The sequence below is a fragment of the Gorilla gorilla genome, chromosome 21 (genome assembly GCF_029281585.2).
Source record: "Gorilla gorilla gorilla isolate KB3781 chromosome 21, NHGRI_mGorGor1-v2.1_pri, whole genome shotgun sequence".
NCBI classification, from domain to species: Eukaryota; Metazoa; Chordata; class Mammalia; order Primates; family Hominidae; genus Gorilla; species Gorilla gorilla.
In genome coordinates, this window is record NC_073245.2 from 59,890,347 (window position 1) to 59,906,731 (window position 16,385).

Below are 16,385 nucleotides of genomic sequence, written 5' to 3' on the forward strand. Positions count from 1 at the left end.
ACTACCTGATACACAAAGAAGGGTTGGCCAAGGCGAATTTCTTTGCAATTGATTAATACTTTTAAAAAATGAAGTACCAAAGCTGGTATACTATGAGACTTACCTGTAGTCCTTTGAAGTATGGTAGACTTTAGTCAATCTACAACCATCTACTCCCCTTTTAAGAAAATCTTCTAAACCCAAGGCATTTTCTTCCAAAAAGATGTTGACTGGTAGTATCTTGAATACTTTTTAAAAAAACAGACACACCAAAAAACTCCCAAGAAATGGCCTTTTACAAAATGTCAAAGGCTCTTCTTCATACCAACTGCTGGTCATTGGCTGGGGTTTTGAACACTGTATGACAATACTTAAACTACAAAATTTTTTTTACAAATACAGTTTCATCAAAACTTGGGACATACATCAACTTCATTTCTTTTCAGTACCTTAAAAAAAAACATCAGTTCTGGGACATAACAAAGAAGTACTGGGAGAAATGGTATCTGGACAGGAACAGAAATGTCCACAACTGCGAGGGATTTTCTTTTACACTGGCCACAGAGCGTTTATTGACACCACCACTCCTGAAAATTGGGATTTCTTATTAGGTTCCCCTAAAAGTTCCCATGTTGATTACATGTAAATAGTCACATATATACAGTGAAGGCAGTTTCTTCAGAGGCAACCAGGGTTTATAGTGCTAGGTAAACGTCATCTCTTTTGTGCTACTGACTCATTGTCAAACGTCTCTGCACTGTTTTCAGCCTCTCCACGTTGCCTCTGTCCTGCTTCTTAGTTCCTTCTTTGTGACAAACCAAAAGAATAAGAGGATTTAGAACAGGACTGCTTTTCCCCTATGATTTAAAAATTCCAATGACTTTCGCCCTTGGGGGAAATTTCCAAGGAAATCTCTCTCGCTCGCTCTCTTCGTTTTCCTTTGTGAGCTTCTGTGGGAGGGTTAGTGGTGACTTTTTGATACGAAAAAATGCATTTTGTGCAGCTGGTGAGGTATAATCCAAAGCAAAAGCAGGGGCAAAAATGGACTTCCTGAAGTTATCTCTGCTCCTGCTGGTTATCCTCCAGAATCTGCCATGTTGACTGAGAGTGCGTGCTTGCTTTCTCAGGCCTCCTGGCCAATAGCACAGGTCTGCTGGAAATCACCCACATGGTTTTTCATTGCCTGTGCAGTCAGGTGATGCCTCTATGTTTTTGGAGGTCCACCTCTGTTGTTTCTTAACCTTCCCAGCCTTCCCACAGTTGTCCCCTAAAGAACAAAACAAACTCATCTTAGCACTTAGCTATCACGGTCTTTATCATGACTTCCTAATCGGTCCTATAGCTGAGGAAGCTTTGCTTCAAGGCTGCTGAGAATGAATATTTCTAGGTTACTTAGAACGGGATTGCTACCACCTAGTCACCTCAATTTTTTGTTTACTTATACACTCAATGCCTGGCAAGGATGGCATTTAAGGATCTGGACAGAATAGTGGCTAAGGAGATTGTGATATGTAAAGATTCTGTACCTTAATTCTAGAAGCACCGAAGAAAGGCTTAGGTGACCTGTTACTAATGTCCTATTAAAGCCACACAGGTTTATATGCATATAAAGGAAGAAATGAGTAGACCAGAGGTTGCAAGTGGCAGTTCACCAAGGGCGATAATTTGCCCACATGGTTAACTTAATGTCAAATTAGATGATAATGATAAAGAATTCTCACACATACTTGCATTTTTGGATTTGGTAGATGAATTAGAAAATCTGGCAAATCTCAGCCCATTCCTGCAGGGAGCAAACTGGCCTGCTCCCTTTAGAATAGAGGTGAACTTTACAGGTTGCCAGTCTCTTAGTCCCTGTCAGCCTCCAGTGGCACTGGAGTGAGAGTTTGTAGCATGGGCTTTTTGGAAACCATTTAATGAGGCCATCCTACTACTGATGTTGTATATCAGTTAGCACTTTTGTAGCCACAGCCTTCAAGATGCCTAGCAATTTGTAATATTTAAATGCTTCTCAACCTCTAAGCAATAGCTCAAGTTTACCAAGCACAGATTATAGCGAGAACAGCAGTGTACTGGACAAAGCATTAATCTAAAAAACATGAAATGGATTCAAGTGTTTTCTTAGGGAAAGATGTGCATTAGTACTCCCCCCCACCCTCATCATGAGAACAAACGAAGGGTGGTATGTAAGAAATGGCATGCAAATAGAATAGCATTGGCAAAATGAAGCGGTCAGAACCAGATTTCTATTTGTAAGCTGGTTCCTCAACTCACAGTGATTTGGAAGAAGGTCTCTTCATTTCTGGCCACTTTCGACGCTGAAACTGCCTAAGTTTTCAAGTGTCAAAGGAGAATGAATGTTAACCATCACCAAGAAAGAAAAAGTCCCCAAAAAACTATACAAAGAAGGTCTCCTAGGTGACACCTATCTTTGGTGGGTGATCCTGGTCTCGGGCAGACCAGAGGGAAGGGCAGTTTCTCAAGATAACAGGTGCAGACTCACAGAGATGAGACTGAAGGATGGGCCAAGATAGGAGAACTTTGTTTAGGCTTTAATAATAAAACGAAATACCTGTATTGCTCATAGCTTCCTCCATCTTTAAGTCCTAAATGAAGGAGAAATGAAAAACAAAACAGGAGCAGATAATTTAGGCAAAACAACCCCAACACACCAGAAAACCATCTTATGCTTTTTTGTCACAATCCCATGATGCTGATAGTGTTCCCTACTCAGAGTAGACTGAATTATGAGGGGAACCTGCCCTAAGTCTCCTAGATAGTCTTGTAGATTGCCTAAAATCCAGTGTCACCATGATCAGTTTCAGGACCCTGATGGCTTCATTCAGCGCTGACCTTAGTTATGGTGAGGGAGGTAGATGCAGGCATCAACATCTGTGCTCCAGAGGACAGAAAGCCAAGAGCCCTGACCAAGTGCAGGAGGGAGTTCCCCTTCGGGCTCTGGGGAAGTTTTCCTGAGGATGTGGCAGGATCAAGTGTGTGGGCTCCGGGGTCAGCCCACCTTGTTCACCTTACTCCTCCATAAAATGAGGATAAGAAGATTCATCTCAAAGCTTATCAGCTAACACATGTAAAATGCTCAGCACAGAGCCTGGCACACAGTGACTAATATGTCGTTGCACTTTGATCACAAGAGTAGCAGCACTGGAGTGGCAGAGGTTAGGAAGCTACTAGTGAAAATTCTGATCATATCAGGCTCCTGACCAGAAGTATTAGTGCAACATCTTGTGTAAACACATTAGCTCTTCCCTCTTCATAACTAGAGCTGACGGTAGCGTCTGAATTCCTCCTAAGCTGTGTAGCCATTTTCCTGACACGAACTCTAGGCATCCTCCTAGACACAGTCCCTTCCCCAAGGGACTTGAAATACCGAAGGTTTTTTTTAGGCCACTCTCTCTCACTATTAAGTGAACTTCATTTTTCTTTTAGCTTTGTTTTCTTAATATATATTTTTTTATTTTCAGACATGGGGCGACAGCTCTGTCTCCCAGGCTGGAGTGCAGTGGTGCTATCATAGCTCACTGTAACCTTGAACTCCTGGGCTCAAGTCTCCTCCCACCTCAGCCTTCCAAAGCCCTGGAATCATAGGCATGAGCAACCATGCCTGTTTAGCTTTTTTCATCTTAAAATATCTATCTGGTTGGCATTCTAAACTTAAAACTGCAGATTTTGTCCTGTCCCAAACAAAACTCAGGATTTACCTGGGACTCCTAATCCCGCACCTCCCATCACCATGTTGTCTGGGGGCTTCAACTACCTGAATCTGAAATCCATCATCTTTACTGCTCCCACCTCTAGTCCAAGCCACCACCATTTCTCCCTGGATAACTGGGTCATCTTCGCTGTTTTCTCCCATAAAGTCCCATTCTCCACCTAGCAAATGTCGGTGCCCAGGTTAAAACCCTCCACTGGCTTCCTGATACACCACAAATGAAATCTAAACTCTACCGTGGCCTAGGAAGCCCCGCACAGGGTGGCCCGATGCCCTCCCGCCACTCTCCACTGGCCTCAGTTGTGCTGGCTGCACCCCCTGAGCTGCTTTCTGCTCCTCACACTTCAAGCTTCCTGGAGCGCCAGCCCTCCACGTTTTCTCAGTGGTCGATTGCGTCCTACTTATCAGGACTCAGTTCAGAGGTCTGACCCTGGTTTTATTTAGCAGTGCCCTTCCCCAGTCACACTGGATTCTACCATCCAGTTTTACCCTTTCCATACAAGCAAGAGGCCTCCCGCTGTGGACTGCTCTTCTTAGGACAACACCGGCTCCACACAAGTCAGCGAGGATGGGGTCATCTTTAGTCAACATGGTTTCAGGTGTAAGTTCTCAGGAAGTGTTTGTTGAATGCATGAGTGAACAAAAGGGAGGACAATGAAATGAGAGGGAATTCCGTGTGTTTCCTGGGCAGTTGGTGCAGGTGTTCCTCTCTCAGGAATCACAGCTTGTTAAAGGTCATCTGCCTGCTATGGACAGGGGCTCCCATGACTCGTCTGGAACTGTATCACCTCCCAAAGCCTGGTGATTTCAGGCTCATTCTTGGGGTAGACACCACCTCCTGAGTCCCTTCCTTTGGTTACCCTGCTGTCCAAGGGCCCCATGTTGGGGTGCCTACTCACCCAGGTCCATGTTTCGAGTCCGGGGGTTACACTGCTTGTAACCCTTGCAGCTCCTCAGCTCCATGAGCTGTACGTGTAGGTGGTTGAGGACATCCCTGTCCAGTGTGTTCACTGCGTTCATCAGCTAGTTGCAAAAAAGGTAGTCTGTCAACAAGGTAAGTACAGGGACTCTCCCCCTGCCCTTCTACCAACCAGGGGACATATTCAGGCAGGTGGCGGGTGGAAGGTGCTAGGGGCTGGTGACCTGTTTACTCCAATTTCTGCAAGAGCCAGCGTTTGGAAGAGTTAGGTGACTTTTTGGCTTCAAGTCCCACCAGGTTCACTCTTCATGAGAATGAAAACTCAGGAGAATAAAAACCATGTCTGTGTATTTAACGTTGGAGTTCTGCAGCCACTGGTCAGGAAACTTCCCAAGCTTGGAAAGAAAGCCTTCCAAGTCTTGGTTTTATCAGCAGCCTTCATTCAGGGGCCCTCAGCTCCTCCTGATTGCAAAGCAGCCATTTGATGAAAGGACGGGTAAGTGGCCTGGGTTCTTGTGTAGTCTAGGAGCTACCGGTGAGGGACTTAACTTACCCCTTTGGTAAAGTATGAGGGTGAACCTATCTAAGGAGAAAGACTGCACACCTATATAGTAATTAAAGCATTTGTGCTGCTGACATTTAAACATCAGATTTCATTTAAATTATTTCAGGCTTTTCTTGAAAGGTCAAAGCCTGGGCAATACCAAGGCCACAGTACAGGAAGCTCAGTAGTGCTGGAGCTCAGTAGTGACTGTCCCTGTACAAGGGCCCACATGTGCCGATGACCAGACATGCCACTGTTCCTTTTGGTCTTGGGTGGTCCTGGGCCACTTCAGTCGCGTGTGTGTTTAGATGGCTTACTGTACGGAAGCACTTAGCAGAGTGCTTGGTGCAGTGTGTTACTGTTACATTAGCTGCGCGGTCCGTGTAGGCCCTGCAGTGGGTAATATTTGGCTTGATCCTACAGCTTGACAGTGTTAGGAGTCTTCACAAGTTCCGGCAAAACCTGGTTGCATGCTGCATGTTAAGTTAGAGGGAAGAAGCCATATATATTACACACGCAGGGTGATGGAGGCAAAAAGCAGGGTGATGGAGGCAAAAAGCAGGGTGATGGAGGCAAAAAAGGCTGATTGAACACAGAACCCCCAATCTCAGCAGCTTCACAACTTACTCCCACTGGCTCAGGGACTCAGTGGGACTTGGACAATTTGTCATCACTTCCCTGAGGTTGGGGGGGCCTACCTGGCAGCACTGGTGTACCCCACACCCCCATCTCTCTAGCTTGGGTTGTCTGTACCTGGTAGGGGTCTGTGTTGAGATCAAAGTACTCTAGGAAGCCAGTTGCAAATTCACAGAAGAGGAAATTGTGAGTCTCATTGATGGTCCTCATGCACCAGTATGTGTTATTGTTGGCGCTGGTGCAGGCACAGAAAGGCCCCACTGCCAAGGAAGAGAGAGCATGTCCTGAGTGCCTGCGGGAGGAGGCCCCATCTGCCAACAGTGATTCCTGTCAGGGACAGCCCCCAAAACCAGTTCGTCAAATGCCAAGAGGCTGTCCTGAGCACCGTGGACCCCTGGTGTTGGGGACCCCCTTTCTGAGAGAGGTCTGGGTCACTAAGTGGAGAAGTTTCTTGAACCCCTGGGCCTCAGCCTGTCCACCCCTGCCCTGGGCTTGCTCACGTGTCCAGAAAGGCGCCGTCTGCCAGTGCTGGTTGTCGTGGGTGAAGCACGTGAGGCCTGGCATGCTGCACGTGTCGTTGTTCTGCAGGCGCTTGAGCAGCTTGCGGAGTTTCTTCTTGCGCTTCTGCTCCCGCAACAGCCACACCTTGTCCTTCTCTTGCAGGCCCTTCCTATGGGCGCAGAGGGCCACACACACCTTGGGCCTCTGAGGGATCAGTGACCCCATGTCTCTGCTCTTCCTGTCCACCTAAGGGCTGCGCTGAGGCTTCTCCAACAGAGAGCCATGGGCATAGCAATTCAGGGTCCCAAGTCCCAGTGCTGCTTCAAGGCAGAGCCGGGACCAGAACCTGGGTCTTGTCATTCTACTTTAACTCCCAAGGGGGCACAAGCTGGGGACAGAACCAGGCAGCTACTGGGACTCCTGTTGACACCCCTTTCCCCTCCTTCCTGTGTCCTGCCCTGCTTGGTGGAGTTGCGGTAACCCCATTTAGCCACAAGGGGGCGTTGGATGCCCGCTCAGTGTTGATTGGGAACCACCGTGGACTTCCCAGGGAAGGGCCTGGACTTTTTTCCTTTTCTTCTGAGTTTTAGCTTAAGGGAGGGCCACCTCCTCACGCAGGCCTCTGCATCTCTTCCCCAGGACCTCAAGCTGCTCTTACCTGAAAGGATGCAGACTGGAGCCTTTGTGCTTGAGGCGGCCTTTGTGCTGGGTGTGGTAGCTGTTAACAGACCCCCCCGGCCCCAGGCTTCAGGAGTGGCTCAGAGGGCTCCGCTGGCAGGTGCAAGCTGTGATTTCTGGGACTCCCATGTGTTGCTGCTGCCCCACCCCTGTCCCTCCTTCTGGGGTGGTGGTGGATAGGGTACGACCCTATCCTCAGGGCAGCAGGTACCTGCCTGAGTGGCTTCTTTCTCCAAGCATGACCCAGGACTCTGCCTGGACTTTTGCTAGACTTTAGCAGGTTGGGTTAATTGTAATTTAGCCACGACTAGAAGCTGGGCCTGGCTTTAGGTGCATCAGCCTCAGCATCCTTTTTCCTTTCTTTTTTGATGGTTAATTTTACATGTCAAAGCCTCAGCATCTTGAGGTTGGTTCCCTTACCACCCTGACTACTCACACTTGGTCAGGGTCAACACAGGGAAGCCTGTGTTTTGCAACACTTTCTGGAAAGACAGCAGGGCTTCTACAGCTGTGCTGTCCAGTATGGGAGCCACTGGCCACAGGTGGCTACTTCAATTTGAATTAAGCAAAATAAAAAATTTGGCTCCTTAGTGACACTAGCCACAATTTCAAGTATGCACCAGCCACGTGTGGTGTAGTGCAGATATAGCCCATTTCCGTCAGCACAGAATGTTCTATTAGAGCTGTTCTAGAGTTCAGTCCTTTGGGCCAGGGGACCCCTAAGCCGGGAACATGGACCTCCAACCACATGGGGGATTTCTGAAAGGGCAATCGGCAGAGGCACTTTTCCGGCCTGGAGCCGGCTCTGCGCAGCCAGCACGGGTCTCTTGCTAGCAGTACTGGAATCTGGGCGCCAGCCTGGCTGAGGAGCAGTTCCGTGTGCCACATTGGCTGACAACAGGGAGGTAAATTACGGATTTTTTTAATGCCATGAGGGGAGAAGATAAAGATAAAAATAAAAAATGAAAGGGGTCAATCACGAGAGGGGATGAACTGAACTGTCCTGTAGGAGAGTGGGGTCTTAGGGAGGTCCCTTTGCTACTGCCTCACCTGATTTTGTGACAGTCACATTCTTCTGGCCGCTTTTTCTTCAGGTGACCTCGGACTTCCCTCAGGTTCTTAATTTTGTTCTGCAGGGTTTCAATCTGAGGGAGGGGCAGGAGAGGAGGCCTTGAAATCTTCAAGGCTGGACAACAAAGGCTTGGCCTGGTGACTGCCCCCACGCTGCCGTGTCTGTGCTCAGCAGCGGCAGCCTGCACTCCCCGGGCCCCAGGGCCAGCACCGGCATGTCTGGGTGGGGAGGAGGTACTTGTTCTGCCTGAAGGAAGCCCGCCTTCTCCTCCAGCCAGCACTTGCAAGGGAACCGAGTCATTTTCCCGGCCTGGCCTGCGCAGGAACCCGCTGAGCCCACTGAGGCCTCCAGTGTCTCCCCTGGGCTTGATGAAAGGCCTCCTGCAGCGTAGACTTCTTGTAAGTCAAAAGGGGGACAACGTGGCTAAGCCATCGTCCCTCAGACATCCTGGGCAGGAAGCTATCTGTCTCATGCTGGGACTGACGCCTATCCCCGGGTTGAGGAATCTGTGGGGACCTCACTTCACCTCTCCAGCCTCTTCCCTGGGTCTGGCCTCACTGCCCTCCCACCGTGAACCGGGGGTCCTGCCAGGCCCGTGGTGGCCAAGAGCACGCTCCTCTCCCGCTCTCCACTCACCTCGTGGTCGATGTGCAGCTTGTGGTCTTTCCAGGCCTGCAGGGACTTGTACAGGTCCAGGTCACACTGGACTGTGTCGTTCTCTAGGATGTAGCACCTGCTTGAGAGAAGGGATCACGTGTGGCTTGGAGGTGCTGGAGGGGGGGCAGCCCAGGTGCCCAAGAGGCATGGGAAGCCCTTGCCGAGGTCTGTCGTGTCCCCTTCACCCTCGACTTCCACCTGGACACTCACCGATGTGTCACTTTAATGGGGTTGGCGGCTGAGTAGTCGGGAAGGCCTCCAGTGCCACTGAAGTCCCCACCATCCTTGTCATCTTGGTCCTCAGGGGCCCCTGGCCAGTGCCGCTTGCTGAGGTTTCGGGGCTGGGTGGCATCACCCAGGCCTACGTGGTACACCCTGCCGTCCACCTCGATGGCCACTGAGCGGATGGAGCGACTGCGGACATAGCTGGCCTTGTACTCTGTGGGCATTAGAGGAGTGGCAGAGTTAGGGAGGCAGGAAAGGCTGGCCAGGCTCCCAGGGCAGTGAGTCCTTCATCAAGATAGGGCCGGGCTTCCAAGCATGAGGCTCAGCTTTGCCTGCAACCTGAGGGGTCATGGAATCTACCCGCCTGCTCGCAGATCCTGGACCGCAGGGGAGGGCCTCGAGGTGATCAAACCGGCAAGACGGAAGTCCTGGAGCCAAGAAGCCACTGACTCAAGAGGATTTCAAGCGAGAGCTGCTTGCAGGTAAACAAATGGCGGTACATCATCTGTACAATGGAATATGCGACCAGAACCAGGAGCGAGGTTCTGATTCACGCTAGAGCGCGGATGAATGTCAAAAGCAGGCGGAGTGAAACCAGCCAGACACAAAGCGGGCTCGTATTGTTACATTCTATTTATAGGAACTACCCAGAATAGGTAAATCTATAGCGGCAGAAAGAAGATTGGTGATTGCCAGGGGCTGGGGGAGGGGGTAGTGAGGAGTGACTGCTTTGTGGGTACGGGGTTCCCTTTTGGGGTGATGAAATGTTTTGGAACTAGGTAGAGGTGTGCAACACTGTGAACCTATTAAATGCCTCTGCATTGTATATAATTGTAAAAATGGTGCGTTTTATGTTATCTGAACTTCACCTCAATTAAAAAGGAAAAAAAGTATCATGGATGTAAAAATGTTGATTTAAACTGGGAAAAAGGGGCCCTGCAGTGCCTGTCTCTGGGTAGAAATGGACGGGGACTGGGGAAGCCAGTTAGCTTCTTTGAGTCCCAGAGAGCTGGAGGCTGCCCACCAGGTGGTAGGCAGGTGTTACACCCAGGTGGGCCAGCGACAAGGCTGAGAGGGGGCTTTTGCATACGCCCTGACGCTGAAAACTCAGGGGTGCAGGCTGAAGTGACACCCCAGGTACCCTGTATCTTCTATGTCTCAAAAACAAATCTGAGTTGGTAACATTAAAGAAAAAGGGGAGGTGGTGGCGGTGATGTAGGGACCAGATTTCCAGCTTCCAGAAAGGAAACAGATGTCTCACGGGCCCACAGTTCCATATGGTCAGGACGGGCCGGGGATGGGCGGCCCCTTTGGCTGCCCACTGTTTTCCCTGTTGGCCACAGCCCCCGCCACTCCTTTCTGTTTTAAAACCTCTGCCCACCTGACACATGTCTGGCCCCAGCAGGCACGCACTGCAGTTGTCATCCTTCTCCAGATGTGCCTCATTTAAAGAGAAGGGCCTGGAGCCAGTTAGTGGCCCAGGTTTTGTTGGATCCCAAGTGACCCCGAGATGGTGACCAAAGAGGACCAGCTGGAGGCAGGTGGTGGCGGAAGGCAGTGGGAGGAGGGAGGAAAGGGCTCCCTTCTCACGTGGCCCGGGTGCCACCCCCACTCTTGGGGGATGTTTTGTATCTTTCAGTTGTCAGACACCGTGCATCAGAGTCACAAGGGCTGAAGGATCGTGAGGGGCCGGGAGAGGCCTCCCCTCTCCAGCAGAGGCTTGGACCTTTTCTGACACAGGGCAGCCTTCTCCTGGGCACTTCTCTCCCTCGGTTTAGTCTCCCGATGCAAGTACACAAATTGCCGAGGATGCTCCCTGTGCCAAGCAGGTCCTGCCCCGAGAGGCTCAGGAAATAGACCCAGCGTGTCCTCTCCACTCCTTTTGTCTCAGTCGGCTCATGAGTGAGCTGCTTTGCCTCTTTCCACCCTCCATCTCCCAGCTCTAGATTCAGGGGTCCCTAAACCATGGCCTAAGGGCCCAGGCCAGCCTCCATCTGTCTTTGTGAATACAGTTTCACTGGGTACAGCTGCTTGCATTCCCTTATACCTCTGCAGTCGCAGGGCTGAGTTGCAAAGCCCAAGACCTTTACTCTCTGGCTCTTCACAGAAGCGGTATGCCAGCCCTGTGTGAATCCTTTCCTGGACTGAAGCCACAACTACCTGCTCTCCCCATCACTCTGTGTTCGTGTCCAGAGTCCTGGAGGTACCCTTCCTGCCACACCAACGGGGAATGGGACAGGACTTCATAACCCAGCGGCCAAGAGCTTTGACTCTGCAATCAGATGGCTCAGGTGCAAACCCCTGAGCACATGTGTGGCCCCGGCGATTTGGGTAACTTCTCAGGATGGTGCCTACCCTACAAAGGCTCCTTGGAGGATGGCACGAAAAGGAACTAGTGAAGCATTCATGCCTGATGAGCTAGTGTGGACTACTACTGCAGGGGGTGGGGACTCTGCCTGCAGCTGACGTCCTCACCTAAGGTGACAATCCTGGGCCCACTCCCTGCCTCTCCACGCCGGTGACCGCCTGTGTGATGTGGCTGCCCGTGCCCATGGTGCTTCTCATCACCCTCGGCCACACCGGTCACCTCTCTGTGACTGGGACTCACCGCCCTGATTCTGAGCACAGGGCCTTTGTACTCCATCTTCCTCCTCCTCAGAACACTTGCTCTCTGGCTGGTCACAAGACCTGCTCCTTTCTGTACCTTGTTCTCATTAAATGTCCATCGAGCGCCATTCTGGAGCCGCCACCCCTCTCTGCTAGTCCCGCCACCGCTGCGTCTCCTTCATGCGTTTTTCACTAGGGGAAGTGGCCCTTTGTTCACTTGTTCACATCTTGTCTCATCCATGAGGTCCAAGTCCGTGTCTCTCTAGGTCAACTCTAATCTCAGTGTCTTGCACAAAGTTCAAGAAATGAATGAACCCCAGTCACCTGGGCTCATCCCCCGAGTCCTCGTCCCCTTCTCCTGTTCCTGGGTCCCCCTTCTGCTGTGAGCTGGCTGGCTCTGCCTAACATCCCCACGCCGCAGCCAGGATGCCCGTGGATCAAGGTGGGCCGGGGCTTCCCAACCTTACCACTGCGGACACTTTGGGGCCAGATCAAACTCTGTGGTGGGGGCCGTCCTGTGCGTTGCAAGATGTTTTGCCGCATCCATAGCCTCTGCTCACTAGACGCCAGCAGCACCCCTCCATCACACACAACTGTGACAGCCAAAACTGTCTCCAAACATTGCCAAGTGTCCCCTGGGGGACAGAAAGCCCCCAGTTCAGCCTGCTCTAGGCTGACTGCTCAGAAAAGAGGGACAGAGTGTCTTGTCGGAGACTCTAGCAGGGGGAAGAATGCCAGGCAGGAGATGGGGCTGGAGTCCCCAAATCAGCCACGTGACCCAGTCTTTCCTGTCCATCATCAGGGGGTGATCACCCCTGCCCTGTTCACAGGGCTGTTGAGAGGTGCAGGTCCCAGCTCTGACATTACACTCACATGAGGATTCTGACCAGGGCTGAGCTGACTCTCGGCTACTTTTAGGTATTTTTCTTTCCTCTAAGCATTAATAAGGGGAAAAGAGCTGAATTTCTCCCTGCCAGATCTTGTATTATTTAAAGATTATCGACTGTGCCACATATTGAAGCAAGGAGATGCTGGCTGTGTAATCCAATCTGGAAACCAATCATTCTGTTCAGCTAGAAAAGTTAATGTAGTAGTTCCTAATCAGCTGGTGAGGAAATGTAATGGAGGGTCATCAGCTGGGAAACGTTGTTTGAGGCAGTGGCTGGGCTGTTATGGAGAGAGACTTATCTGCTCCACGATGAAGACATTTGCTGCCTGGCTGGCTGGACCAGAGGAGATCACTGTGCCTGCCGTCGGAGACCTCAATCTCTAATTAGTCTGTGGTACAATATCATCCGTCTTATAAAGAATGAAGACTTTTTGTTTTTTTTGAGACAGTCTTGCTCTGTCACCCAGGCTGGAGTGAAGTGGCATGATCTCAGTTCACTGCAACCTCCCGCTCCCAGGTTCAAGCCATTCTCGTGCCTCAGCCTCCTGAGTAGCAGGGACTACAGGCGCCCACCACCATGCCTGGCTAATTTTTGTATTTTTAGTAGACACGGGTTTCACCTTGTTGGCCAGACTGGTCTCGAACTTCTGAGCTCAGGCAATCCGCCTCCCTTGGCCTCCCGAAATGCTGGGATTACAGGCGCGAGCCACTGTGCCCGATCAGGAAGGAGATTCCAACACAGGCTACCATGTGGATGAACCCAGAGAACATTATGCGAAGAGAAATAAGCCAGCCACAGAAGGACAAATACTGTACAATTCCACTTACATGAGGCCCCTAAAGCAGTCAAGCTCATAGAGAAGAAGAGTGGTTGCTGAGAACGGGTGGGAGAATGGGGTGACAGCAGGGTGGGAGAGCGGGGTGGGAGAGCGGGGTGGGAGAACGGGGTGGGGGTGGGAGCGGGGTGGGAGAACGGGGTGAGAGCGGGGTGGGAGAACGGGGTGGGGGTGGGAGCGGGGTGGGAGAACGGTGGGAGAACGGGGTGAGAGCGGGGTGGGAGAACGGGGTGAGAGCGGGGTGGGAGAACGGGGTGAGAGCGGGGTGGGAGAACGGTGGGAGAACGGGGTGAGAGCGGGGTGGGAGAATGGGGAGATGGCGTTGAATGGGGACAGTTGTAGTTTTGCAAGATGAAAAGAGTTCATTTAGCAGATAGGTTGCGTAGTAGTGGGAATATAGTTGACACTACTGGATACTTAAAAATGGTTAAGATGATAAATTTTATGGGAATTTCACCATAATTTTTTTTAAAAACAACACCTAAAATCTCTCATTAGGCTTTGGCTGTCCTTAGGCCAGAGAAATGGGCTACGTGGGAAGCTGCCCAGCCTTGGAGGGCACACTTCTAGCCGGTGGACCCTGATGCCTCCACACATTTTCAGGGCACAGGCTCATTCCTGTTTGAAAGTCATGCAGGGACCATTCTTCCTATTTGATGGTGGGAGCTGAGCCTCAGAATGGTGAAGTGATAGCCCAGGGTGGTGGCTAAGCCTTCTGGCTGGGTCTAGAAGAGTCCCTCTCTCCACTTCGCCTGCTCCCTGGCTTCTGACTGTCCTCTCCTCGGCCCCTGCCGAGAATGAGGTGTGAAGGTGTAGACACTTCTTCAGCTGAGTGAGGCTTTTCCCCACTCAACTATAGTCTATTTTTGTTCTTCAGGGTAGTTTATTTTTTATTTTTTAATTTTTTTTGAGACCGAGTCTCACTCTGTTGCCCAGGCTGGAGCACAATGGCGTGATCTCAGCTATCTGCAACCTCTGCCTCCCGGGTTCAAGTGACTCTCCTGCCACGCCACATGCCCAACTAATTTTTTGTATTTTTAGTAGAGACGGGGTTTCACCATGTTGGCCAGGCTGGTCTTGAACTCCTGACCTCAAGTGATCTGTCCACCTCGGCCTCTCAAAGTGCTGGGATTACAGGTGTGAGCCACCGCGCCCAGCCCAGGGTAGTTCTATAAAGTCACCACAAACACTGACTAATTGAACGCTGAAACATGGCTCCTAGGGGAAGCACAGAGCTGGGTTCCTGTGAACCTCTGGTCCTAGCATTTTCACCAGCCAATCAATACAGAACCTTGTATGTGTGTTTTCTTCCTTTTTGTTGAGATGGATCTCGCTCTGTTGCCCAGGCTGGAGTGCAGTGGCACAATCTTGGATCACTGCAGCCTCTGCCTCCCGGGTTCAAGCAATTCTCATGCCTCAGCCTCCCAAGTAGCTGGGATTACAAGCGTGAGCCACCACATCTGGCTAATTGTTGTATTTTTAGACGGGGTTTTACCATGTTGGCCAGGCTGGTCTGGAGCTTCTGACCTCAGGTGATCCGCCTGCCTCGGACTCCCAAAGTACTGGGATGACAGGCGTGAGCCATTGCGCCTGGCCTTATCTGTTTATTACTACTGCTCCCCACTAGAATGGGTGGCTCGTGAGGAGGTGTGGCTGTGTCCCCAGCCCCTAGATCACCACCTGGCAAAGCGACAGTCTCTGTGAAAACTGTCGGAGTAAATGAATGGGGCCCCCCAGGCACAGTCTCTCTCCTCCTGTCCCACTCAGCCAGGTTGTGACACTTACTCTTCTTGAAGAGTTTTTTCCGGCGTCCGGCCAGGCTGAGCTTGTAGTCCCCGCTGTCACAGGTGCAGGCCTCACTGCCCTGCCCGTAGTACTTGGGCACGAGGTTGGAGAGGGCTCTGCCGCCGCCCAGCCGCATGGGGCCCTTGCACTTATGCAGCTTCAGCTTCCCCGTGGCGTCCTCCACACACTGCCACTTCTGCAAGACATGCCAGGGCCTCGGCCAGCTGCTCATCTGCTCCCCTAAACCCGCCTCTCCCCTGCCACCCCCATCCACCCTGGAGACATCCCTCTCCCTGCTTGCATCCAGCTGTTACCGAGCCCCACCTCTGCTATCTCCAATGCCGCTTCTCTCCACTGCCACTGCTTGAACCTTGGGCAGAGCTACCATCATCCCCCAGCGAGATGCCTCCGACAGCCACCACTCTCACGGTTACCTGTTTCTGTCTGCTCCTAAAATCCACCCACATGGCAGCTAGAGGAATCTTTTTAAAGGGCAAGTTGGATCATATTACTCTCCTACTTAAAACCCTTCAATGGCTCCCACTGTCTTTAAGACAAGACCCAAGCTCCTGATACTAGTCTTTGAACATCCTCTGCAATCTGGCCCTGGCCTACCCATCGGTCCTCCTCTCCCTCAGCCCTCTCTCCAGTATCCCCTGTGGGCTGCTGCCCCAGGGACTTGGCGCTCACGGTTCCTTCTGCCTAGAATGCCTTTTCTCCAGCCCTTCCTGCTGCTGGAGGCTTCTCTTCCTTCCTGTCTGCTCTGGCGCAAGGAGGTCTCCCCTGACCACCTTCCCAGACTCAATCAGTGCAGTGTGTGCAGAGGCTCCACGTGTGCACTCAACTCCAGGCCTGTGGTCAGACGCTGAATGTAGATAGAATCACTGTCCAAATCTCTCGTGTTGATCCCTCTTCTCTTCCCCAGTTCCAGCCTCCTGGATCCCCTCACGGGATTCTGCAACCACCTGTAAACTGGATTCTCTTCCCTTCTGTCCACACCTGCTCCAGCCCATTGACCCAGTGACTCTTTAGGGCCTATTCTGTGCCAAAGTGACCTTTCCAGGCCATGGGTCAGATCTGTTCCCTGTGTCTCTCCAGCACTTAGCATGTGCCAAGCACTGTGTGTTAATATATTAACTTGCTTACTACACCTCACGCTACCCTACGAGGCAGGTGCTGTCATTACTGTGCCGATTCAAGATGAGGCACACAGAGGTAGAGAGATGTGTCCTGGGTCACACAACTGGGAGGTGCAAGAGCTGTAAGGAAAAGTGTGGAATCTGGTGCCACCATCCCCCACAACCCTCTGCTGCACCGCCTGCCCCTG

General features: G+C 51.4%; 1 protein-coding gene across 14 annotated transcripts in view; it reads right to left on the bottom strand.

Annotated features, from left to right (window-relative positions):
- Positions 1-16,385, bottom strand: part of SULF2 (sulfatase 2) — a 135,644-nt gene that overhangs the window by 7,496 nt on the left and 111,763 nt on the right. For 5 of the 14 annotated variants that reach the window (XM_019017116.4, XM_031004746.3, XM_055373159.2 and 2 more), the window contains exons 11-21: positions 15,059-15,254; positions 8,927-9,155; positions 8,696-8,792; positions 8,038-8,132; positions 6,968-7,027; positions 6,309-6,478; positions 5,926-6,068; positions 4,609-4,732; positions 2,552-2,585; positions 2,254-2,307; positions 522-1,246 (exon numbers count right to left, since the gene is read on the bottom strand). In XM_019017116.4, the coding sequence (XP_018872661.4) occupies positions 1,216-1,246; positions 2,254-2,307; positions 2,552-2,585; positions 4,609-4,732; positions 5,926-6,068; positions 6,309-6,478; positions 6,968-7,027; positions 8,038-8,132; positions 8,696-8,792; positions 8,927-9,155; positions 15,059-15,254 (1,233 nt within the window). In that variant the 3' untranslated portion in view covers positions 522-1,215. Of the gene's footprint in view, positions 1-521; positions 1,247-2,253; positions 2,308-2,551; positions 2,586-4,608; positions 4,733-5,925; positions 6,069-6,308; positions 6,479-6,967; positions 7,028-8,037; positions 8,133-8,695; positions 8,796-8,926; positions 9,156-15,058; positions 15,255-16,385 lie in introns of those variants that run through there. The other 9 variants (XM_019017115.4, XM_031004745.3, XM_031004744.3 and 6 more) reach the window with 3 other exon arrangements.